Consider the following 25,868-nt stretch of genomic DNA (forward strand, 5'->3'; position numbering starts at 1 on the left):
GACTAAAATTGTGTTTGATAATTTGGCAGACTGGGATCCTCAGCTGCATGCTGTAATGTGTATGGCAGCAGCCTGCACTTTCCCCAGAGCCAGTGTGACTGCTCTTTTTGTAGGGCATTTACTGATACAAAAACCTTAAAGCTATTGCTTTATAAATGCACTCCTAAAATCTTAGGGAGGATGTTCCATTTCTTATCTACCTTACTTAATGTCTTGTCTTCATGATCCTGACCTCTTGGAGCCTGTGGTCCCTGGCCTGCTGGCCTTTCCCTTCATCCAAGCTCAAACTGGAGTAATTCAAGAACCAGAGATGACATGGCTTTGCAGTAAGAACAAATAACGTGTGTTCCATAAGTGTCTTAAACTGGAAGATACCTGCTCAGTATATGAGGTAGTACGTTTGGCTTTGATAGATCTTATCCAACACAAAAAAGATTCCTGGTGGTCATGTGGGGGGTTTCAGATCTTCTAAGTTGTAGTGCATTTAGACACCATGGGTTGAAGGACTTCCAGCTATTAAAAGACCATTCTTCAAATGTTCTAGGTGTCATAAAACACATTTTGGACATCAGCCTACACACACTAGTGCATGTAGAGTGACAAATGTTACATAGTCAATGAGAAAAGCTGGATTAAGAAGCTGAACAGTACATAATTCTTTTTTCTTTCAGACATGAAGATTGAATTCTTCCCAAAGCTGTAGGTTGTTGCTGCTATTGTCTTCACTGGCTCGCTAACATGAGTAAATCTTCCATATGGGTACTGAATATTTTGATTCTCTAGCAGTCTGATAGGGAGCAGTCACTGAATTGCACAAAACCATCTAACTCTTATTCCTGTGAGAAATCTCAGTAGCTCTTTAAAACCATGAAGGTCAGAGTTTCAAAGGAGTTCTAGAGAAATCTGGCTTGCCTCCCCCTCCCATCAGAGCCCTTTTCTCAACTGATTAAGATCTCTAATGTTTTATGTCTCCTCCTTCTCTCCACAGAATGAGACAAGTTATTTAGGGTAGAAGTTTTATGGGATAGTGTGTCAAAAGCTTTAGACAAGTCAGTGAAAAAAATGTCCCCAGTGTGTAAAGACCGTTATCCATAACCCTGAAAATGTCATCTGTAGCTTCAAGCCTTAGGGAATCTTGAATACAAAGGTTAAAAACCCAGTTGGCAGTTCCCATCAAGGCTGCTGTTCCCTTCATCTGTTCAGCAGAGGGAGATATAGATCTGTAGTGGAATGCTAGTGTTGATACACATTAGCAAAAAGTAAAAATGGTCCATTTGGTCTTAGTAAGAGATGGAAATCACTGGCTGAAGCAGAGCATAGTCTTCCCTGCAGAGTTCTCTCTAAATATTTCAACCTGGAACCCTCTGATGTCACATTCCTGAGCATTTCTGTGGTGGGAGGAAAGGTAAAAGGTGTCTGCTGTGCTTGGTGAAAGGAAGGCAGAAGGTGCTTCTTGTGTTGTTGATTTTGCCAGAGATAAAACTGAGGCTACTGGATGTGTTTAACCTAACCTCAGCTCTCTTTAATTTGGTTTTCATGGAGTGGAGTTTTCTTGCTTTGCTTCCTTTGTCACCCAGTCTAGCTGCTAAACAGAGCACTGATAGGCATTGTTGTTCTTCTGAAAGCTGTGCTCTTCCTTCATTTAAATGAAAACCTGGTCTGGATTTGTATTGGATTCCTTAAATATGATTCTCAGAGGTTGTTGCTCATCATCTGTATTGCAGTGTAGGAAAAGAAGATTGAGTTGTCATCCCCCCAAATACCCGTGTGCCTTCCTCTGCTTTAGAAACTTCTTTCATTTCCTTGCTAACATCATGGGTTCTATTGCTTCCCCTCTTGAAAGGTGTATTTTTGTAAGACTTTGCCACCAGCAAAATAAATCACAGAGACCTTGCTTAATCTTATGTAGTCCTTAGAGCATGCTGTAAGGGAAGAGCATGTGGTAGGAAGCTTTGACCTGCAGGGAAAATACCTGTTGAATGCTTTTCCAAAGTTCAGTGGCTCCTACCCATTGAGTCATGGAATGGTAGGGGTTAGAAGGGACCTCTAGAGATAATGTAGTCCAACCACCCTGCCAAAGCAGGATCACCTAGAGCAAGCCACAGAGGAACACATCCAGGTGGATTTTGAAAGTCTCCAGAGAAGAAGACTTCACAATCTCTCTGGGCAGCCTGTGCCAGGGCTCCAGCACCCTCACCATAAAGAAGGGTCTCCTCCTGTTGAGGTGGAACTTCCAATGTTCCAGCTTGTACCTGTTGTTCCCTGTCCTATTACTGGGCACCACTGGAAAGAGCTTGGCATCTTCATCTTGACACCCACCCCTCAGATAGTTCTAAACATTGATAAGATCCCCTCTCAGCCCTCTCTTCTCCAGACTAAACAGCTCCTGTCTTCTGCCTTTCTTCATAGGACAAATGTTCAAGTCCCCCAGTCATTCTTGTAGCTTTCAATTTGACTCCCTCCAGTAGATCCCTGACTCTCTTGAGCTGGGGAGCCCAAAACGATACAGTATTCCAGATGTGAATGCTTGACACCTATGAAGACAGAGTGTGCAGGAGCTCCCTGGGAGTCTAGTACAGTGGGGTATAAGACCGATAGTCTAGACAGAAGTCCAGCAGCAAGCATGAAGTGCTGCATCCCAAATCATCTCAGGCACACACATGAAATACAAAATAAGGGCATTGTGCCAGTTTGCTGCTGTAGACCCGAATGTTGCTTCTAGAAGGGAATCTGAGCACTCCCCCAGGGCAGCAGAAAATGGTTATTCAGATAAAAACTCTTTCTGTACTGCAGAGGAAACTCCAGGTAAGAAGAGGAGGAAAAAGAAAATGCATCAAATGGATAATTTTGCCTTAGTTGTAGAAACAAAATACTTGCAATTTCTGCTGGAACAGAAAATAAGGAATACAAAGCCATATCCAGAAGACATTTTAATCTGCCTATAACAACAACTTTTGGGATAAAACATTCTCAGGTTCTTTTTTTTTGAAGGTAAGTTACAGACAGGGGGGAAGGAAAAGAAGAAGAAGAAAAACCAGTTAGCTTTACCTGTGCTGCAGTGTTCTACAGGGAGATGTTGGGGTAAAATGGATTTATTTCTGCTGTCTCCTCTTCATGTGATTTGTCATGCTGCAAGTGGAAAACAGCACGCTGCATTCTTCAGCAAAATGCTCCAGATAGTTTGGTCTGTCAAAAGGTTCTTTGCTTCAGGCTGTATCAAACCTGGTTTTAATCTCCTTCCTTACAGTGGGAGAAATTGGTTTGTAAAGAATGCTCTGATGGCAACTCACTCTTGTCGATAATATCTAATTTCTTCTGCAGAAAATTCTCGTGTTAATTTTTGGTGCAGGGCTTTGTTCACTTTGAATTCAAGTCTGCTTTATTTCCCATCCCTTAAGTGCTGTCGTCTTTTCTCTTTTCCCAGAACATCTATTCCCTTTATGCAGTGGAAACTTGCACGGTCTTGCCACCTTGAAAGGGCTTGTGATAGGCCCAAGCCTGCACTGATCACATCCCATACTGGCATTACCCTGTCAAGTGAAATAAATCTCTTTCTAGTGTTTTTCTGGCTGGAAGGCTTCCTCACCATTCTTTGTTGAATGCCCAAATGCCACCTTGTATTTCTCTTCCTATACTAAAGACCTTTTTTTCCTCTCCATACACTCTTCTCTGCCCTGGAAGATACCCAAGAATGAAAATAGCCATTTTTGTGGCCCTTGCATGAAGGTTCACCTGCTGCTTTGAGTTGAGTTATTCCCAAAGATGGAATGTTCAACTGTCTTATGTCCCCAGTCTTCTCTCAAGAGCAGGGTCCATAAATGGATGTTCAAACTGCTGTCTGCCTCTTTGCCCTAGGGGAGATTAAATCTCCACCCAAAACTGTTTTGAACAAAGCCACCTCAGTCACACAAACTGCTGTGATTTGGTATTACAGACTTGGCACTGGTTGAAGTTCAGCAGTTCTCCATTTTGGTTTTGATTAGTAAGAGGAGAAATGAGTTGAAGGAGAGCTAAGGCTGTATGGCAGTGCTTCATGTCACCCCCATCATGTGGGAGCAGGTAGACAAAACCTGAAAGATCTGAGAAGCCAGAAACTTCTGAAGTGGAACACAGAAAACATGAATGCTGTAACAATATCAGGATGGTAGAGGTTTTATAGGGACCTCTGAAGATTGAGTCCAACCCCCCTGCCAGAGCAGGCTCACCTAAAGCAGATCGTGCAGGCACACATCCAGGCAGGCCTTGAAAGTTTCTAGAGATGGAGACTCCACCACCTCTCTGGGCAGCCTGTTCCAGTGTTCTGCCATCCTCCACGTAAAGAAGTTCCTTCTCATATTTGGATGGAATTTCTATGTTCAAGTTCATGCCTGTTACCTCTTGTCCTGTCCCTGGGGACCACTGAGAAGATTCTGGCCCCATCTTCTGGATGTTTGTAAACATTAATAAGATCCGCCCCCTCTCAGCCTTCTCTTCTCCAAGCTAAACAGCCCCCAGGTTTCTTAGCCAGAGCAGAGGGTCCCTTCACCTACTGGCCACACTTCTCTTAATGCATCTTAGGATGCCATTGGCCTTCTTAACACTGAGAGGTGGGCTGATGCCTTTGGGGGGGTGAATGCCTTTCATTTCTTAAGTCAACAGCAAATGGCTTAAGTAAATTTGGATTTACAAAACACTTCTCCCTAATCCTTTGACATAAGAGCACTTTTGAGGGGAACAGTTTACAGAATCTGTCTTTGGAAATGCTCAGAGCTTCACTGAGTAGGGTCCTTGAGCACAGCTGTTTAACTCAGAAGTTGAATCCAGCTTTGCAGTTGTCCCTTCCTTGAGTGGGAAGTTGGACTGGCTGGATTCCAAAGGTCCCTTCCAACCTGCCTTACTCTGTGGCTTTCGGGGCCCTTGAGCAAAAATGAATTTCAAAATGAAGCTGCACTCTGTGTAGGACTTAGTTGCAGTTTGGGCTTCCTCATACTTAAATGCTGAGCTGTTGTTTTGACCAGCCTTGGATAATACTGCTGCCTTTGTGGGAGTCTCTGTTTCCTGGTGTGGAGAAGATCCAGTGGAGAGGTTCAACTTCCTTCTTAAGAGCTTTTTATTTAGTTTCTAAGTAAATATGCAGCTTGTTAAATGGCTTCAAGGTCAAGAGGGTGCTGAAGCTTTTGTAGGTCTCCTCTAAACTTAAAGGAAATCTCTTTTATCAAGGTTTGGGTGTTGTAGCAGCTGTCTGTCTTTTCTCAGGTTTTTGAGTACTTGTTTACTTGGCCCTTGTTCAGATTTCTGTAAGGTCTGAGGCATCTAATGTGCCAAGTCATCTTCAGTGCATTGCAATACAGTACCCTGTAGCACAGCTTGCTGCTATTGGTTGGAGTTTCTTTTTAAATCAGGATGTTGTCCCTTTTTATCTCCTTCCCCTTTCTCCTCACTAACAAAGACAAGTTTTTAGCATTGGAAACTGAGGTTGCATGTGATCCTCCTGGATCCTTTTCTATTTTTAGTCCATCCAAAAGCTGTACCTCTGAGGATGCAAGTTTCCTTTCTATAGCAAGATATTCCACTAAGCCTGGCCCAAAAAGACTTTTTGGTTAACTCATCCTGGTGTTGGCAGTTTGCTGCTTCTACTGCTTGCTTATCTGTGTTCAACAAAAATACACTGAGGTGGTTTTCCCTCTCCTGCATAGCATGTCGCTTATGGGAAGGACAACATGTCTCTGGATGAAGGGAAGGAGTACACTTAAAACCAAGTTTGAACCACAGGGCTCTGGACACTTAAAGGCATAAGGACATGATTACACTTTCCTGCTAAACGAGTTGCCCAGATGTAGCTCTGAAGGCTTCACTCTGTCCACTGTGTCTTGAGTAATCTTGCTTATGCTTTGTGTGCAGAGCAGAAACAAGGGAAAGATCAGGTTCTATAGGTAGACGTAGACATCCAGAGGGACCTGAATGAGCTTGAGAAGTGGGCTCCTGTGAACCTCATTAGGTTCAACAAGGCCAAATGCAAAGTTCTGCCTCTGGGTTGGGGCAATCTTCAGTGTCGGTACAGGAGAGGTGTAGGGATGGAGAGCAGCCCTGTGGAGAAAGGACTAGGGTGTGCTGGTGGCTGAAAAGCTGGCCATGAGCCAGTACCATGTGCTCACTTCCCTGAGAGACCCCCACCTGTAGTGCTGGAACCAGCTCTGGAGTCCTCAGCACAGGAAAGACATGGACCTGTTGGAGCAGGGCCAGAAGAGGCCACAGCAATGACGGGAGGGCTGGAACTCCTGTGCTGTGAGGCCAGGATGAGAGAGTTGGAGTTGTTCATCCTGGAGAAGGGAAGGCTCCAGGGAGACCTCCTTGTGACCTTTCAGTGCTTAAAGGGGCTGATCAGAAAGATGGGAACAAGGGTGTGATGGTTTTAAACTAAAAGAGGGGAGATAAAGACTAAAGATAGGAAGAAATGTTTTATTCTGAGGGTGGTGTGAGACACTGGCCCAGGTTGCCCAGAGAAGTGGTAAATTTCTGTTCTCTGGCAACATTCCAGGTCAGGTTGTGGGGGGCTTTGAGAAACCAGCTCTTGTTGCAGAAGTCCCTGCTCACTGTAAGGGGGCTGGACTAGGTGACTTTTAAAGGTCCCTTCCAGCCCAAACAGTTCTGTATTTAAATATAAATAACTGGATTTCAGCTAAGCATTCAATATGTATTGAGCAATGGGGGCTTCCTTGAGGAGCTCTGAAATAATTTTTTAACCAATGAAAGTAAAAACCACAATCGACTCCACAAAGTCGTGCTTTTCTGTGCCCTTTTATTTAGTTGCTCTTTTGAGTTTCCTCAAAATAACCTATGTGGAGGACAGCAGAGGTATCTTGCACCAAATTTGCTGTGAGTCAGTTTAAATCTTGTTGAACAAGTCACTTAAGTACACCCCTCAGACTATAAATGTCTCTTATCCTTAGTGCTGATATACAGAGTTCCACTGGTGAAAACAGGCAGCTTTCATCTGAGTTTGAAGTTCATGTGGAGGAAAACAAATAGACAAAGCTGAGGGAATCATCAGCTGAGGACATGAGTTACTGGATGCCACGCATCAGGTCATCATGGTCAAAGAAACACAGGAGAAACCCACTTAAAGGTTATGCTTCAGCTTGGGCTTCTGTTTCAGTGGAGCAGCTGTAGCATGAGGCAGGCTCCAGCCAGAGCATTAGTATATTAAATTTATTTGACACTGGTATTGAAGATCTTTTACTTAAGCTTTAAAAAGGTCCAAAATGTGCTTTGATAACAAAAGACTCGTAACAGACCACTTAATTAACGTCTGGCTCCCCACCCTGCCACTTTGGTTTTGAGCATGAGCATCTTCTTGGCTCGTCACGTTCATTTGACATGTAGCAGCGAGCACCGCTTACATTCCCCAGTCTATAAGCACCGACAAAGCTCTGAGCGCAATGTAAATTACTTACTTTTTGAAAGGATCGATGATCTAAATATTGAACAGTTGAGAAATACTCATTTCTAAATGATGGAACCAAAGAAAAATGGTCATTGATTCTCCAGCAATTCGGTTGTTCCAGAGGAGAGCCAGAGAACTTTCGTATGCAGCTCCTGGGGCTTTCTAGTCGTTACGTCCGTTGAATTTAAAGCTGTTGCATTGCAGGTGAATTTTTGTTTTGCTGTCCTTGCTTTTGCTATCCCTTCCAGTAAATGGTTCTTGGTTAAAAAAAAAACAACCCCAAACCTGAGGGGGTGAATCAGCTCATGCCCTAGCCTGGTTAATGTGTGTGGTGAAGGTAGATGAAGCACATGAGCTGGAAGAAAAATGTTTCTGGGTACCTGGAGAGTTAAATCCCTCTGCTTTTTGGGCTGTGTGCTTTGCTCCTCTGGCTGTACTGGTACTCGGTAAAACATAAGCTGCTGCTTGTGATGCTCTTTTCTAACCCTCGCCTACTCTTGCTGGAGCTGCTGCTCATCACTGCACATTCAGATCTTTGCAAGAAGTGATGTTGAACCTAAAGCCTGCTGCTAACAGCTGGGCTGTGAATTTTTTAACAAATCTTAAGTGTAAGGAAAAGACTTTATCTTTTTTAAAACAACAAAAAATCCACAGCATCACAGATTGATCTGGTTTGGAAAGGAGGACCTTTAAAGGTCATCTAGTCCAACCCCTTGCAGTGAGCAGGGCCTTCCCTAACTAGATCAGGTCGCTCAGAGTCACATCAAACCTGACCTTGAATGTCTTCAGGGACGGGGCCACCTCCACCTCCCTGGGCAACCTGTCTCAGTGTTCCACCACCCTCACTGGAAAGAATTTCTTCCTAATGTCCAGTTTAAATCTGCCCTCCTCAAGCTTCAATCCATTCCCGCTCATCCTATCACTACAAACCCTTGTAAAAAGTTCCTCTCCAGCTTTCTTGTAGGCCCCCTTCAGGTATTGGAAGGCCACTATAAGGTCTCCCTGGAGCTTTCTCTTCTCTAGGCTGAACATCCCAACTCTCTCAGCCTGTCTTTCTACCTTCCTGAACAACTCTGAAATTGCCTAAGATGCTTCTGCCTCCATTAGCAATTCCCAGCTCTCTGGGGGTTTTATAGGAATTTTTAACCTGATTTCCTAATACCATGCAACCACATCATCAGTTCATTAGCTTCATCCCCACCTGTGCAGCCAAGCAAAGACTGAGGGTGGAGATGGAGAAGATGCTGATCACTTCTTGTCCGTTACAAACACATCCTTCCCTTCCTGCTGGCTGGAGTCTTATGAATTTATGAGCTGCTGAGCAATGAGGGATGCCTGCCTTTGCTGACATGGGTTATGTTTACTGAAGAGTGGTAAGATCTTTGGGAAGTGTGGAAAAGGCTGAATTCTTGATTAGTTGTCACTAGACAGCTCAAAGGTGAACACGGCGACGTCTTAAGGGAAGCAAGCAGTTCTTGAGCGCTCTGGAAAAGCACTATTTAAAAACTCAGCCTTGTGGTTGGAGACCTCTCAGCAGAGCTTAGCTGCCCTTTTTGCCTTCTGAGATCACTTTTATATATATATTAAAAAAAATGAAATAGAGGCTGCCAGCATTTATTTGAATTCAGAAAGCACAGCAGCCACATTCTGTCGTGCTCAGCTTCTTCAGTGACACTGAAGTAGACAAGAATCTCTTCTGAGTGTTTAATTTGTTGTAGTGTCTATCCACGTTCCCTCCCATTATCTCTTCTATATTTCAATTAAGCCTTGAACACAGAAGTCATAGTAAAGCAGCAAGCTGGTGCTGCCCAAGGGTTAGGTATGAGGCTTTTAACTGTGGAAATGGCAATTCCAGGTTGAAATTGTTCTGCTTTGATTGGAAAAGACCTCTAAGATCCTTGTGTTCAACCATCTACCCATCACCACTATGCCCATTAAACGTATCCCAAAATTCTATGTCCACACATTTCTTGAATACCTCCAAGAACAGTGACTCCACCATCTGCCTGTGCAGCCTGTTCTGGTGCCTGACCATTCTTGCAGGAAAGAAACTTTTCCTAAATCCAACCTAAAGCTTCTCTGGCATGGTTTCAGGCCGCTTCCTCTCATTCTGTCAACCTGTTCCAATGCCTGACCAAATGCTCCTCTTCAAGCTGCAAAAGAAGCAGCAAATACCCCAGCATGTTGTTGGTTAGTGGTGGTGTGCTCTGTGGTCTTCCAGGGATGCTGGTTGAGCTTACAGGCTCATCCCAAAGTGGGAGGTGTTTGATTCCCCTCAGTGCTCACTTTTTTTTTTTCCCCCCTTACCTTCAGCTGTTTCTTAAGACTAAATTCCCTGAGCTTTCCAGAGCACCTTTCCCACCTTGCCTCAGACCTCCTGGCTTGCCCAAGATGCTGCCCATGGCAGCCAATTTCAGCTCATCAAAGTCCACCAGGCAAGGCCACTGCTGAGGTGTCTGGGAGTTGTATTTTTCTCATTTAGATTCATTTTGGGGCTTTCTCCTTCCTCAGCAGATGGCATTTTTATCATGTTTTCTGAAAGTCCATATGGCCTACAAGAGAGAGTATCTCTTTAATGGTAAAACATGACCACCTGTTCTGATGTTAATGACTGCAGTGAGCATTCCTCTTCATATATCTACTTAAAAATAGCTGCCTCCATTGAAATGGTTTTAAAAAAGCCCAAACCAACACTCTGAATTGGGCACCAACAATTCAGCTGCTGAAATAATCAATTAATAATTAAGTGGCTAATTTTAGAAGCCCCTGGCCTTGCCCATTCCCTTGGACTCACTGTGATCAGAGCAGACAGTGATTGATTGCCCTGCCGACGCAGAGAGGCACACGTGGTGCCGGGGCCAGATGCCCGCAGGCTTAGAGCTGTTTGTTGCCATGTTCAGAAGGTGAATGCAACTTTGTGCCTCTGCTCTGCAAATGGACTTGGCTTTCCTGCTCTTTCCTCTCTGCCTTGCTCCAGCTGTGCTCACACCTAGCCATCTACAGGTACCCCTTTCCCTGCCACCCTCTGAAGGGTAAAAGCTGGTGCTCACAAGGAGTCCTACTGATGGGCCAGCTGGAGAGGTGGTGGTTGAAAATGTAAGCAAAAATGGACTTGAAAGGCTTATCCACTAACCAGCTTCTAATAGAAAGCTCCTGCTAGAATCATTCTGCTCATTAAAAGAAAAATTGCCAGTTAACTGTTTCATAGCAACCACTGCAGGTCTGCCAGCCAGATGAGAAAATGTGGAGGGATTTTGGCTTGAGCTTTCAGAAAAGTGGAAGGAACCAGGGTGCCCAAATCTTGTTAAAGGACTGTCAACACTTCCTTCCAACTTTCTTTGAAAATTAGCCCCTCTAATTGGGGGCTTCCCCCTTTGTAGAGAAGTGATCATTCCCCTGCACTTGGTGCTGGTGAGGCCACACCTCAAATACTGGGTTCAGTTTTGGGGCCCTCAATACAAGAAGGACATTGAGGTGCTGGCGCGTGTCCAGAGAAGGGAAACAAAGCTGGTGAAGGGTCTAGAGAACGAGTCTTAGTAGAAGCAGCAGAGGGAAATGGGATTGTTTAGCATGGAGGAAGGAGGCTGAGGGAAAACTCATTGTTCTCTACAAGTCCCTGAAAGGACCCCCCCCCCCTCTGCCAGGTCAGTCTGTTCTCCTTAGTATCAAGTGATAGAGCAAGGGGGAATGGCCTGAAACTGTACCGGGCAGGTTTAGGTTGGATGTTAGGAAACTACTTCCGCCCTGAAAGAGCAGTCAGGCATTGGAACAGCCTGCCCAGGGAGGTGGTGGAGTCACCATCCCTGGAGGTGTTGAAGAAACATGTTAACATGGTGCTTTGGGATGTGGTTTAATGGCCATGGAGGTGTTAGGTTGCCGGTAGGACTTGATCTTAGAGGTCTTCTCCAAGCAAACCGATTCTATGCTGTAAGTATTTAGAGGGGAAGGTAACTCCCTGATTGCCTCATTTTACTGGAAGTGTCTCATGCAGCCCTCCCTTGTCCTGTCACAGCCACCAGTTAGCCCAATTACAGTGAGGAGAAGCTCTCTGTGCTGGTCTGGTGGTGTTTGCTGTAGCCTGATCACTGTAAATCCAGTTATCTCTCCAGCCACATGGGATCTGGAGGCAGCTGGGTGCTGTTTGTATGGCTGAGAGCCCTGCTTTGAAATACTGTGCAAATACCAAAATAACTGCACAACTATTGCCGTTTAAATGAGTTTCCATCACAACTTTGTGATAAACTTCCATTCCTGGGGTGTGATTTCCATGGGAAGGGGGTTCAGAGCATTTTTCAGCTGATGTCTAGGTATCACAAGTTGCTTGGTGAGAAAATGTCTAGCTCAAGTTTTTTTGGATGTGTGTGTGTGTGTAGCCTTCCTTCCTTCCCTGTGCTTCCAGAATAGCAGGGGATAATTAAATGAAGTTCAACATTAAAGGCTGAAAGTTGGGAATGGAGAAGCTTATTAACCTCATTGAGCTGGAAAGAGCACTGGGAGGGGGTGTTTGGGACTTGGGTCTCATGGGGTTTTCTTTTCCTGGGTGGTTGTGGTTTTTTTCTGTTTTCTTGGAAACTGACCTTTAGTTGTGCAGAAAATCAAACCTCTTACTAGTTCTGCTGCTGTCCCTTTTATGTGGTTGTAGCACTGCGGCACATCTGTGAATTAAATCTTAAGAAGAACTGGGATTTAGCCGGTTCTCTCATTAGCAGAAATGCTAATTCTCTTGATTGGTAATAAAATCAAAGGAGAGAAGCAGAAGGGAGAGAGAGAAAAAAAACCCCCAACCCCAAAGTATGGAGGTTACCCATTTAGAGTAAGCATGAGAAATTTAATCCCTATTTTTCACGGTCCAATTTAAGTAGCAAACAGACTGAGTTGTTAGCCTCTAGTTCTCCAACAGTGTTTCCAAGAGGGGACAGCTTGAGGAAGAAGGGGGTGCAGGGAATTGGAAATGGCAATTAAGAGAAGCTGGGAAGCGAGCCAGGAAGGCAGGCAGGAGTGATGAGAGTCCTTTTAGCTGCTGGCTTGCCCGTGGGCCAGATGGGGTTTGTGAGAGTACACGTGTGCATGCACACACATGTGGGTGCACCTTGTGCCTCTCGGTGACTCTCCGAAAGGCTGCTTCCACCCTCCCAGACTGAATTGTTGGGGTGATTTGAAGACGCCTGTTGAAAGGCTCCTTTTCTATAGCGCAGACTGTTTATCCTAGATGAGGCTTGAAGTGGGATGTGGAAGCTGCAGGCAGGACTCTTCTTGTGAGCATCCCTCCCAACTGATGAAACTCTGCCCCTCTGCTTTCTCTCCTCCAGATCACTGTGTTCACTACTACGATCTCCGCAACACTAAGCAGCCCATCATGGTGTTCAAAGGACATCGCAAGGCAGTCTCCTACGCAAAATTTGTGAGCGGGGAAGAAATTGTCTCTGCGTAAGTATTGCCTTTTATATGGGCTAAAAACTCGGGGCCTGGCTTTCTGGAGCTCTTCAGGGCCATCGTGCAGGCTGACCTGTGTGGGTGGGTGCTCTCACTAGCTGCTGTGCTTTTGGGAATCAAGTTTCTGCTGCTTTTCTAAGACAAAAATAGACATTCATGCCTGGTGTCACTTGGCTCTGCTCTGTCTTATGGAGCTAAAATACTTAAGAGGAAGAAGAAAAAGACAGCTAGATGCAGTTCCTGGCCACATGACTTTGGGAAGCTGCAGGTGGCATCACAGAATCATAGAATTGATTGGAAAAGACCTCCAAGATCGAGTCCAACCATCAACCTAATGCTACCAGGTCCTGAAGCGCCATGTCCACACGTTTCTTGAACATTTCCAGGGATGGTAGCTCCATGTTCCTGGGCAGCCTGTTCCAGTGCTTGATCACTCAGGAAAAGAAATCTTGCTAATATCCAACCTAAACCTCCCCTGGCACAGTTTCAGGCCATTTGCTCTCATTCTGTCACCTGATACTAGGGAGAACAGTCCAACCTCTACCTCACTCCAATATCCTTTCAGGGAGTTGTAGAGAGCATTGAGGTCTCCCCTCAGCCTCTTCTTCTCCAGGCTAAACACCACCTCTTCCCTCAGCTACTCTTCACCAGAGCTGTTCCTGTAGACCCTTCACCAGCTTTGTTTCCCATCTCTGCACACACACTAGCACCTCAACATCCTTCTTGGAGTGTGGGGCCCAAAACTGAACCTAGTATTTGAGGTGTGGCCTCACCACTGTGAAGTACAGGGCCATGATCACTTCCCTACTCTTGCTGGCCACACTTCCTGATCCAGGCCAGGGTGGTGTTGGCCTTCTTGGTCACCTGAACACACACTATCTTATGTTCAGCCAGTTGTCAACCAGCACCTCCAGGTTTCTTTTTGACAAGCAACTTTCCAGGCACTCTGCCCCAAGCCTGGAGCATTGCATGGGGTGGTTGTGACCCAAGTGCAGGACCCAGCATTGGCTTTGTTAAACCTTTTCCTCTTCAGATCCCTTTGCAGAGTCTTCCTACCCTCCAGCAGAGCAGCACTCCCACCCAATTTAGTGTCATCTGTGAACTTACTGAAGGTGCACTCAGTTCCTTCATCCAGATCACTGATAAAGATACTAAAGAGAACTGGCCCCCTAGGGAACACCAGCAACAGGAGTTAACTTCATTTGCCACCAGTCTTTGTGCCTTACCATCAGCCAGTTCTTAACCCAGTGAAGTGTCTACCCATCCAAGCCACATGCAGCCACCTTCTCCAGGAGGATGCAGTGGGGAATGGTCAGTGCCCTGCTTTTAGAAAGTGCTGTGTGTACTGAGAAAGTTCCTGAGGAGAGCTCTAGTGTGAAGAAGGCTGCTGGCAGAGCCCTGAGGGTAGCAGTCTGATGGGTGACAGAAGTGATCAAATGCTACTGAAGAGGTTTAGCCACAGCCTGGAAGCAACTTGAGTATGACTGACTGCTCTGTTCTCTGGTAATTTAGTAATGTGGTCTGTGGGATAATACTTGGAGGGGTTGTGCTTTGTGGTCCTAATGACATGCAGCTTTTCAGCAGGGGTAGACCATAAGGCTGTGCTATGGAGACCCTGAAGAACAATTTTCTACAGCTTCCGTTCAGCTACCTGGGCAGAGGTGTCTGTCCCAAGACAGATGTGGCTGCCTCAGTTCTAGGGTGGTTTTCAGTTGTGTCAATGAGCATCTCTCTGGGATCACACAATGAACCACTCTTGCACAGTGTGGACAATGCAAGCAGCTTTGAGGGGCTGTGAGGAAATCTCAACACACTTGAGTTAAGGGCAGTAGGGATTATAGAATAATGGAATGGTTTGGGTTGGAAGAGACCTCTAAAGACAGACCATCTAGTCCTGGCCCTGCCTTGCCATGGGCAGGGACACCTTCCACTAGATCAGGTTTCTCAAAGCCCTGTTCAACCTGGCCTTGAACACTTGTTCAGATGGGGCATCCACAGCTTCTCCAGACAACCTGTTTCCATGTCTCACCCCCTTTGCAGTAAATAGTTTCCTCCCTTTTGTGGTTTGAAACCTCTATGCTTTGTCCTATCACTGGCCACAATAAAGTCTCCCTGGAGCCTTCTCTTCTCCAGGCTGAACAACCCCAACTTTTTCAGCCGGGCCTCACAGTAGAGACCTGCCAGCCTTTCACATCATTGTTGTGGCCTCCCTCTGGCCCTGCTCTAACAGGTCCATGTCTCTCCTGTGCTCAGGACTCCAGAGCTGGACCCAGAACTGCATGTGGTGTCTTAGCAGAGCAGAGGGACAGAATGGGGCTGCTGCCCATGCTGCTGGGCATGTAGCCCAGGACATGGTTCAGTCTGCACTGGGAGTACACTTTTGTGGCTCATGTCCAGTTTTTCACCCACCAGCACCCCGAAGTCCTCTGCAGGGCTGCTCTCCATCCCTTCATCCCCCAGCCTGTGTTGATAGTGGGGATTGCCCCAAACCAGGTGCAGGACTTTGCAATTAGTGGTAGACCTAGTCCCAGAAAGTGTCTGCTGCCTTGTACTAAGCCATCCAGGTTGATTCTGTCCCATGTGTTCACACAGCTGGCTCTAGAAGCCTGGAGCCAAAGCAGAGCATTTTAAGGTTTATTCAGGCTGCTAGTGAGTTACTCTGAGCTGAGTGATGGGAGATTCCCTCATGGCTTCTGCTGCTGTTTACATTTAATCATCTCCTCTCTTTTTACTTCCATTAACATTCTAACTCTATAAGGGTGCAAATTCATACCTAGAACACAGAAAATTAGATTTACTGCTTTGAACCAAAGCTGGGTAAGAAGGAGGTGTTTTAATAGAAGCAGGAGGAGCCTGGGAGTGCTTTACAGTCATGAGCAAGTGGAGCATCATCTATGGGATATGGCCTTGTCCTGCTTGAGCCAGCCATCAGAGAAGGCTTATCTCACACTCCTGGGAAGAATATTGATAGAGCTATGAGACTTGGGCAGATAGCAAGAGGGTGAGGGGACCACCTGGAGGGTTCAGCTCTTTTTCTGCATGAACAGAAAGTAGCATCAGAGACAGCAGATTATTCTTCATGTCTTTCTCTTGCAAAGTGAAGAGAGGAGACAGCAGAAGTGATTTCCAAAAATCAACCCTTGATTTCCTTGTAAGAAGAAAGAAAGATTAGGTGTATATTCAGATTTTCTAGATTTCTAGCTAAAGCTGTTTTATAGATTGCATTGATTTACTTTGCCTGGTAGAGTAAGGTTTTGACCCCAAGAGTGTTCAGTATCTTGTGGTATTTAGCACAACACATTGATTGCAGTGATGATTTACAGTGAGACAGATGTAACAGAGCAGCACATCCATGATATTTGAGGGTTTTGGAGAGGGTGTGAAACCAGAAGAGTAATGTAACACCAGTGGGATCAATGGCCATCTTCTCACCTTGCAGTGAAGTGGTGGATATCTTCTTTCTTTTATGACATGCTGGTCCTAAGCAGTGCTAGAGCTTGATGGGGATTTGTTAACAGTAAAAGCATTGCTTTAGTAAGAGACTCTAAGTGGTTTTATTTTAATGAAAAGATTTAGAATGTGCGTTACTAAATAGAGAGGTTAAGTGCCTATAGATATGAGGTCATCTCAATGGGTTAGCTAATAGCAGATGCTGTCAGAGGAATCTGACAGCTTGTAGACCAGGGATTAGTCTTTTGCTTCTGTACCCTGCCTTCAGAAAAGTTTGGTTTCCAGGCAATTCTGAAGCTTTTAACAGCAGTATTTTTAAATGCAGCTGCCCTAACAGCACAGAAGGCACCTCCATGTTCTTATGGGCCAAAAAACCAGTACTGTGCACCTTCTTGCCCTTATGAGCTGTGGTGGTAAGGACAAGGGAAGAGAGAGTGAGCAAGGATGCACATGGAACAAGCAGCAGAGAATCTGAGCACTCTGGTTTAGCTCCCCCTCCCTAGTCAAGACCTGGGATGAGGAGTGTACTCCTGCTTAAGTCATAGTATTACAGATCAAGTTCCTACCTTCCTTCTGATCTGACCTCATACCATTATTACAAATGACTAACAAATCTTGCTGCAGCTCCCTTATCACTCCTTTGTCATTCCAGCTGTCATTGAGGGCTGAGATAAGGTTTTTTGCAGCATAGCACGAGGTGCATCTCTCCTCTTTTGTGCTATATTTTTAGGTATCTGACATTGGTGCAGGGCTAATGGCTTGCGTCGCTGGTAATGTTTGATGGCTGTTGGGGTGTTTTTTTGGGGTTTTTTGGGTTTTCCTTTCAGCTCTAAATATTCAGAAAGCAGCAAGGCTAGGTGACACAACCTTGCTGCGTGAGAGGAGCATTGCCTTCCTCCTTTCTCTCCCACCCAAGAGGCTGATGGCTCATGCTCCCAATCTCTTTCAAATTTAAGGTCAGAACAGCATTACCCCTTTCCTCAAGGATGGCTTCATGGAGCTCTGATCCCACCACACTACCATTTATTCCCCTACTGTGGAGCATATCACCGTAGCTCAGTGAGTGCCAGAGCCTGGTGACTGCTGGAGGATGACACCTCTGAAATGAGAAAGCCTTATGTCCCCTCAGGTGTTGGGGGAAGAAATCAATCCTATAATCTTCCAGAAACCTGGAATCTTGTTATTTCAGTTGAGCTCTGCCAAGCAGAGGAGACTAACTCCATCTCCTTTCTTCTGCCAAAGGGAAAAATGTTTGCTCACAGTAAACAGAAAAACATTTGGAAGGCAGGTGTGTTTGCATGGTGGGGGGAACAATGGAAACCATCCATTTGGATTTAATCCCCACAGAGTTTCTGTGGTTGCAATACCAACATTAGCTCTGCTGCCAAGGTGAAAAAAAGTAGAAGTTTGAGGTCTGCATCCATGCAGTCTCGATTACACACACGAAAACCACATCAATTTAATGCTAATAGCAGCTCTCAGCCCTCACAGGAGTTTAGATGCTGCTGCTTGGGATTGGGCAGGAGGAGGAGAATGTGCTTTCAGGGCAGTTGAAGAGGGAGGAGGCAGCATCCTACCCGAGTCATGTAAAGGCATGAATGAGAGCTGCAGCCAGCACGCAGAAGGGAACAGATATTGCCCATGCTGTAGAGATTTAAAACCTAATTCAGTGCATCTTGGATGTATGAGGATCTGGAGGAGGCAGCGTTGGCCCAAAAGCTGTACAGTTAGTTCAGTGAAGGAAATTTGCAATTGATAGGAGAAAGGAAGGCTAATACTTGAGGGAAGTTTTTAATCAAACATGTGATATGATTTGACAGGCTTCTACGATAGTGCAATACCTTTCTGAGCTCAAGCTGAGTTGCATATGATGGAAAGTGGGATAAATCTCCTGGAGTGCACCAAGGCTTCCCACGTTTACATTGCAAGTAGGGTGTAAAGGAACAGGATTGGAAGCGAGGAGTCCCTGCCATATGGCAGCAGGGTAACTTTAGGTGTTGTTTTCAGGTCAACAGACAGCCAGCTGAAGCTGTGGAATGTAGGGAAGCCTCACTGCTTGCGCTCCTTCAAGGGTCACATCAACGAGAAGAATTTTGTAGGGCTTGCATCCAACGGAGACTACATCGCCTGTGGTGAGTAGAGCAGCCATCTGGACAAAGGCTGAGGGGACTTCTCTCCAAAGCACCCCAGCCATTGTGTGACAGAGCTGGATGGGTTTTTCAGTAGAGGATTATTCTGAATTTCCACCCTCCTTCCCAGGGAATGGTGTAAGGTGCCCTGACCTAAGGGTGTCTGTAGTTGGTTTCCTTCTGTTTCACCTAAGTTCATTGTATATGATGATTCAGACTTGCTGTCGCCAGAAATGAGCTGCCAATGTAGCTTCCGTGGATATGACTCTGTCCGTCCCACATGTGGGTTGCAGACTCAGACTGGTAGAGGTTGGAAAGGACTTTTGAGGACCATCTTGTCCAACCCTCCTGCTAAAGCAGGGCTGCCCAGGATTGCGTCCAGGTGCGTTTGAAATCTCCCTGGAGAAGGAGACTCCACAACCTCTCTGGACAGCCTGCTCCAGGGCTCCAGCACCCACACAGCAAAGAAGCTTTTCCTGATGTTTAGGTAGAAAATGTTTAGGTCCTGTACTTGTCACTTAGTACAACATTCTGCATGGTGAAGCAATAACGCCCTCCTTGTGAACAGCTCCCTAAAGACTGAATCATCTTGAAGCAGTTAGCCCTCTGGCTATTTCTGTGCTTTTACTGCTTAAGCTGGCCTGTTGAACCTCTGTAAATCCACAGGTCTTGGTGGGAACACAGTGACAAGCTGATAGCTGTGGGATGAGCAGGACAGCTGTGCCAGCACTGAAGGGAGGACCTTAGCTTGTGTGTTCTCTGATCTCTGTGCAGCTTGCAAGGCAGAAATTCGGATGGATTTCTAAATAAAGCCTGCACACTGTCTGCTCTCTCTTACTTAAACCTCCACAGACCAAACTGTCATACTTGATTATGGCAAGCAAAACTGTGACAGTGCTACCTGCCTTAGTAACGCCAGGCAGGCTGGGTGCAGACGTGTTTCATCTGGTAGAGTAGACGCTGCGCTCAAAATTCTCTCCCCTAAGGAAGTTCTGGGGGATGGTTGGGATCCTCTCTGTTTTGAGAAGTGCACTGCATACTGTGGTTGTCTTCTAATAAAACCTGGTGCTGATATTAAGCGTTGTGAAAGTTTGCTGTAGAGCACTCCCAGTTGCCAGGGCACCATGAGTGTGATGATAACTACAAGGAGGAATTGTCTGATCTTGTCATGGACAATGAAAGAGCTAGTAAGTATTACTTCTGTTCCTGCTACTGGAACCTAATCTTGTATATTTATTTTTTAATTTCTAGGAAGTGAAAACAATTCCCTTTACCTATACTATAAGGGCCTCTCAAAGACACTGCTGACGTTCAAGTTTGATACAGTCAAAAGTGTCCTGGACAAGGACCGGAAAGAAGATGACACAAATGAGTTTGTGAGTGCTGTATGCTGGAGGGCACTACCAGATGGGGTAAGCTTTCTGCTCAGGCACCCAGCTGGGTGCAAAGGGAATGCTTCCTGCTTCCTCATGAAGCAGCATTGCTGAGGGTTTGACTGCACTTGGCATTTTCCTCCTGATGGGTATTGCAGATCAGCATAAGAACGTTAAGATCTGCAGTGTAGCTGGAGCACTGTGGGATGCTGGCAGAGAAGGGACTGCTGTGCTCTTAACTCTTCTAACTGGGTGTTTGAATTTCTTTCTTTGGCATCTGAAATCCCAAAAGTAGCAATATATTTATGGCCCTTAATGGATTTTGTGGGTGCATTAGCAGTTTTTTTTTCCCCATTGCTCTACTCAAGGCACCTGCAGATACTCAGTGTGGAGCCTTATCTCAATGTCCCTGTGTCTGCATGGGCTTGCTCATTGAAATACATCCCCTGTGTTTAGATGAGTGAGTATGTAAAAGAGGCAAGCCCAGGTTGCAGTCACCTCAGTGACTGTTCCAGTGGCACTTAATTCATGCACGTAACGTGTGTACTAATGCTGCAGGCAGACCTGACAGAGCTTTTGAGAGCAGCCTTTCAGCACAAGGCTGCTCTGGAGAACAAAAAATGCTGCTTTTGAATTCAGAGTGCTCTTGAAAACCTTGCATTAAGGAAAAAAAGAAAACCAAAACTTGAGCAAGTAATTCTTGTATGTACAAGGGTTTGCAAATCAGATTCTTAATGGTTTTTTTTGGGCGGGGGAGGAAAGGAGCTCCTCTTAAGTACAGTATTCTAAGAAGCTGAAGTGGAACATTGCCTAATTGATGTCCTGAGATGCTACATTGACAAAGACAGTGTTTTGGAAGGGTAATGGCTACCAATCTGTTTGTGGATGAAGAAGCTACCCCCACAACTGTGATTCAGTTGTCACTGGCATAAGCTCAATGCAGATAGATGCTTCTAAATGAAAACAAAAATAAACCTGGGTGCCTGAAGCTGCACTTGGGATTTAAAAGTCAAATTGTGGCTGGGGTGGGCATGAGACTTATTGGTGTAGAGTTGTCAACATTCTCTGGCAGAGGATTGAGGCAGATTTGATAAATGCAGATGTCATGTCCCAGATGAAGAGTGGCTGTTGGAAGCTGCATAATTTGTGTTTCTGCTGGGTAAAAATGTGCTGTAGGAACCTGTGTGTCCAGAAATGCCCTTCCCTGAACTCTCTTCACTGCAGTGTTCCTGTGTTGGGTTGTCTTGCCCACTGACCTCCTGGGCAGCTTTTCTATGGGCAAAAGACCAACAGTGATGTCTTGTCCTTGGTGTTACTTCTGTTGCTGTCTGCTCCTTATCAGCCTTTTTTCTGATTAATGTGTTTACTCTGATAGACCTTCTGCTTAAGTGACTGAGAAACTTTTGAGCAGTCATCAAGGGCTGTCAAGCAATTCTCATAACCAGTATGAAAAATCTCACGCAAAGATGTAGTAGTTAAATCAAGATCGCACCAAATAACGTTCAGGTTCCCCTCCATTAAGCAGCATTTGGAATCCATCACTATTATGATCTTTTTTTTTTCCCCCATCATTCTTGTATTTTTCTCTGGGCTGCTTCTAAATCAGCCTGTTCCTTCCATGGCAGCCACAGTACCTGGCTTCTCTTTGTAAAGAAAGCAGCAGAAGGGTGCCTGTGATCTGACAGCCGCTGGCTGAGTTGTTTCCTTCTGTGCATTACCTCTGCCCATGGTGTGTGCCATCCTGCTTTACATACCCAGCTAGGAGTCTCGCTTGCTTTTGCCAAGAGGCCTTAATCCTTCTTCCTACCATACCTCCAGTCACCCTGAGATGTGAAGTGCTCTTCCCTGATGCAGCCACACGTGTCTCTTCCCTCTTGTACCAGTGCTGCAGTCCTCGCTGACCTAATTGAGGCTTCATTCATGTTCATAGGAAGTGAAATTACTGCACAGGTCATTTATGTCCACAAAGTCTTGATCAAATGATGAAACTGTTCTATTCTCTAATTTGGTGATGTTTCTCCAGTTTGGCTTAAGATTTTTCATCAATGAGCTTCACACACAAGCTTCCACAGAAGCTGGTATGGGTTTTAATGATGCTGAGAACTAGAGACAGCCTTTGCATCGTAGTGCTGTCAGCATCTGTGGGACTTGGGGAACCCATAGCCTAGTTCTGCCCTAATTGCAGGCTTTGATCCTGAGTGAGTCATTCTGCCTTAGTTTCCTCATTATGAGAGTTGCTGCACCTACCTTTTGCCCCAGATGCTGATCATGCCTGCTCTGCTGAAGGTGCCTGCTCCAGCTGTGGAACCCATGGGCTGGGAAACCTGCCCCAGAGCTACAGAGAGCATGGTAAATAACTCTCTAATCCATGCCTTGCTGGGCTGGGTCACAGCCATCTCACTTGTCTTCATGCCAGGGTCACTGGGCAGGAGCTTTGGTTTGCTATCAGAGTGTTTCTGAGCAGGGAGGTGTGAGCACAGTGTGCCAGCCTTTCCCCAAGGCTCCCCTGTGGAGCAGTCTCTCCTCTGTTTCCCCATGGTGTTGCTCTCAAGGATTGTTCTTTAATTAACCTTTCAAGATGAGATGAGTAAGTTTCAGATCTGTCAGTTATCTTGGGAAGCATGAGCACATGCACTTCTTCACTTCATGCACTTAAGTGCAAAATCTCGGCTCCTAATTAAAACTTAACTAAAACTTTCAGATGAAATGTCATTGATTCTTTTGTAAATCTATTTTTGTGTAATTCAAGCTTTTACTTCCTCCTGAGCCAAAGTCAAGCTGTGCCAGCAGCCCTTGCCAGAATCTTTTCTATTTCCCCCACACACCCCCCACCCCGTGTTGGTTTTCCTTCACCAGATGCAGGGGGTTTTCTTGAAACAGTTGACATCTTTCCAACCATAGAGGTCCAACCAGTGCCATCTTTCCACCTGTCTCAAAGTCATAATAAGAGAGAGAAATTTTCTCATAAGTGCTTACTAGCATTTTGCATCAGGCTTACTCACTTTTCAGCTCTTGGGTAGTGTTTAGAAAGAATCACTAGCTTGTAGTGGAATAGTTTTGTTAGAATCCTTTGGGGGTGAAAAACCAAAGCAACGTGTAAGCAAAAACCACTCTCGGCAGGTACATTAGGAAGCAAATCTCTGCTCTGCTTCTTTCAGTGCTGTCTCCTGGACAGAGGCTGCTCAGGGGTGTGGCTGAGGCCCCATTCAAGATCAGAGTCAGTATGGCCCTGGGCAGCCTGGAGCAAGATGATCTTTGTGGGTCCCTTCCAACACAGTGCAATCTGCAAACAGACTCATTAATATGTTTTCATATGTGGAAAACCAATTCTCATTTTACTGTTAAAAAAAACTAACCTAAATTATCAATATTTAGAAGTAGAAAAGGCTTCAGGATGCTTCTGGCCTAGGTGATAAACATGAGTTAAACAGATAGGCTTTTCAGAATTTGGACTTGAAGCTTGTGGAGGGCAGATTTAGACTGGATGTTAGAAATAAATTCTTCAGATGGTGAGGCACTGGAACAGGTTGCCCAGGGAGGTTGTGGATGCTCCCTCCCTGCAGAAGTTCAAGGCCAGGCTGACTGAGGCCTGGAGCAACTTGATCTAATGGAAGGTGTTCCTGCTTTGGTAGGGGAGGACTCAATGATCTCCAGAGGTCTCCTCTAATCCATGAAATTCTGTGATGCTATGATTAGCATGTGTGCATAGAGAAAGAAAATTATAGTAGCGGTAGTAGTTCAGTGCAGCTAGTTGAGCAGACATTTTATCTGCCTTGGGAGGGTTGCTCTAGGTCTGTGGATAGCAGCTGGAGGAGATTGGTTTGCACTTTTTCTCTTATGTGTCCTACATGATGTTTTCCTGTTCCCTAAAGGGAACACCTTTCATTTGGACCTGGATTGCCACATTGCAGAGTTTGAGATGTGATAAATAATTGCATCTCAAGTAGCCCCTTTCACAGTCACAGTTAGCATGTCTTAGAAGCTGTCAAAAGAGAAACCGAGGCTGAACCTGCTCCCCGGACAGCAAAAAGGTATTACTGCTGAACACAGAAGCAATTTGATTATGTAGATTAAGCATGGCTCAATCTATCATAATCGCTGTAAAGAAGCCATTTAATTTTGTACCTGTGTGCATGAGTATTCGTTACTGCTGAGAAGCAGGTTAGCCAGAGAGAGGCTTCTCAAGCAGCACTGCTGTGGCTTTGGTACTGCTGTGGAGATGGAGATAAGAGCAGGAGAATGCCAGGCAAATCAGATGAGGTCAAGCTTTGTGTATATGCATATTTTTTTTTGTCTTTGAGGGGCAAAGAAGATAAATCCATTGAGAGCAGCGCTGCAGGTTTTAACTAAGCCATCTTGTCATGGTGGTATGTGCTGGATGAAGGCAGATGTCTCCTGGCTCTCAGAACAGCAGAGCTAGGAAGACATCTCCTCTGCTTGGTGGGGGAGAGCAGAACCCACTTATGTGTTTTCTCACTTTGTTGTAGCTCTTCAAATCAGTTTAATTTAAGAGGAATCTCAAAACAACTGTCTAGCCATGAGAGACAGAAGCAGGCTCTGGGATTCAGGCTCCAGGTTGTGTTTAAGCACTGTCATATGATGGGACTGTCTTCATAATTAGTCTTGTATCTCTAACCTTCTCTTTATCAACCTAAGAGGATGGAAATGCTCCTTTCAAATCAGGGGTTTTTTTGGTGCAGCTCTCCAGAGAACGAGCTTTTCTGCCGTTTATTTGTCCTTTCCCTGAACATTCAGCTTCATTTCTTAATGATGTCTGGCTTGAGTTCTTTAAATAGAAACCTCTAATTGCACCACAGTTAGCTGGTCACTTAATAGGGCTGTAATCTTATTTGATGAAAAGTAGCCATCCTTCCTTTTCCAGAAGCCTAAGAAATGGTGCACAGGGTGGTACACAGGAGCTAGTCAGGGACTTCAGTAATTTACAGCCAGCAAATTGGCTTCTTTCACTGGAATTAATTTAGCCAATACAAATTATTTTGGGAAGTGATTCATTGCCATTTTAAAGCACTAATTAATTTGCATGACTTATGAACATTAAAAATGAAACCTCCTTTGTCATTCCCAGATAACCAAATGCTTAGTCAGTGTCATTCTTGAGTAACTCACATCAGCGGTAACTACATCTCTTATAACTTGAAGTATGAATTCCAGTGGGGTTTGTGGGGGGACAGAAGTGTAAGAGAAGCTGAGAGAGCTGGGGTTGTTCAGCCTGGAGATGACTCCAGAGGGACTTTGTAGCTCCTTCCCAGTACCTGAAGGGAGCCTATGGGAAAGCTGAAGAAGAACTTTTCATAAGGGTGTCTATCAGTAGAACCAAGGGCTAATGTTTTTTAGCTGAGGGAGAGTGGGTTTAGGGTGGATCTTAAGAAGAAGTTCTTCAGTACAAGGGTTTGTGAAACTATGGAACATGCTGCTCGGAGTGGTTGTGGATGCTCCCTCCCTGGAGGTGTTCAAGGCCAGGTTGAATGTGGACTTGAGAATCCTGGTCTAGTTGAGAGGTATCCCTGCCCATGGCAAGGAGGTTGGAGTAGATGATCTCTAAGGTCCCTTCCAACCTAAGCCATTGTTATTACTTTTTCTGTTCTGCTTTGCTGCTGAACTGTTAGTCTCGAAATCAGTGAGAATTTGCACATCCAGCTTCAGCTTGAGGTTGGTTGATTTTTGTAGCCTCCTCAACTTTCTCAGCTGTTGGTTAAGCTATTTCCTAGGTAGTAATCTAAAGCCTGGGAGATAAATACATGCCTGGAGTGACCGGAGCCAAGCTGTTCTGTGCCTGCTTCTGATAGCAGCTGTGGCACAGGGAGCAGAATGAGTAGCTCCAAGCACAGTATTTGCAGGGAGGATGTCTGCTGTTTCCTGACTCATCCTCTCCTAGAGCAGAGCTGGCCCATAGTGCTCCTGTGCAACATCTCCCAAACCAGTATTTATAGAATCACAGAATGACTTCAGTTGGAAAAGACCTTTAAGATCATCCAGTCCAGCCATTCTGTAACTACTAAAACTGATGCTAAACTATGTCACTCAGCACAACATCTCTGC

The 25,868-nt window shown here is 45.3% G+C and overlaps 1 protein-coding gene across 2 annotated transcripts in view; it reads left to right on the forward strand.

Annotated features, from left to right (window-relative positions):
- COP1 (COP1 E3 ubiquitin ligase) overlaps positions 1-25,868 on the forward strand; it is a 165,704-nt gene that overhangs the window by 102,410 nt on the left and 37,426 nt on the right. For both annotated transcript variants that reach the window (XM_009904077.2, XM_054165727.1), the window contains exons 16-18: positions 12,733-12,850; positions 18,314-18,438; positions 19,687-19,847. In XM_009904077.2, the coding sequence (XP_009902379.2) occupies positions 12,733-12,850; positions 18,314-18,438; positions 19,687-19,847 (404 nt within the window). The remainder of the gene's footprint in view (positions 1-12,732; positions 12,851-18,313; positions 18,439-19,686; positions 19,848-25,868) is intronic.

The sequence above is a fragment of the Dryobates pubescens genome, chromosome 11 (genome assembly GCF_014839835.1).
Source record: "Dryobates pubescens isolate bDryPub1 chromosome 11, bDryPub1.pri, whole genome shotgun sequence".
Taxonomy (NCBI): Eukaryota; Metazoa; Chordata; class Aves; order Piciformes; family Picidae; genus Dryobates; species Dryobates pubescens.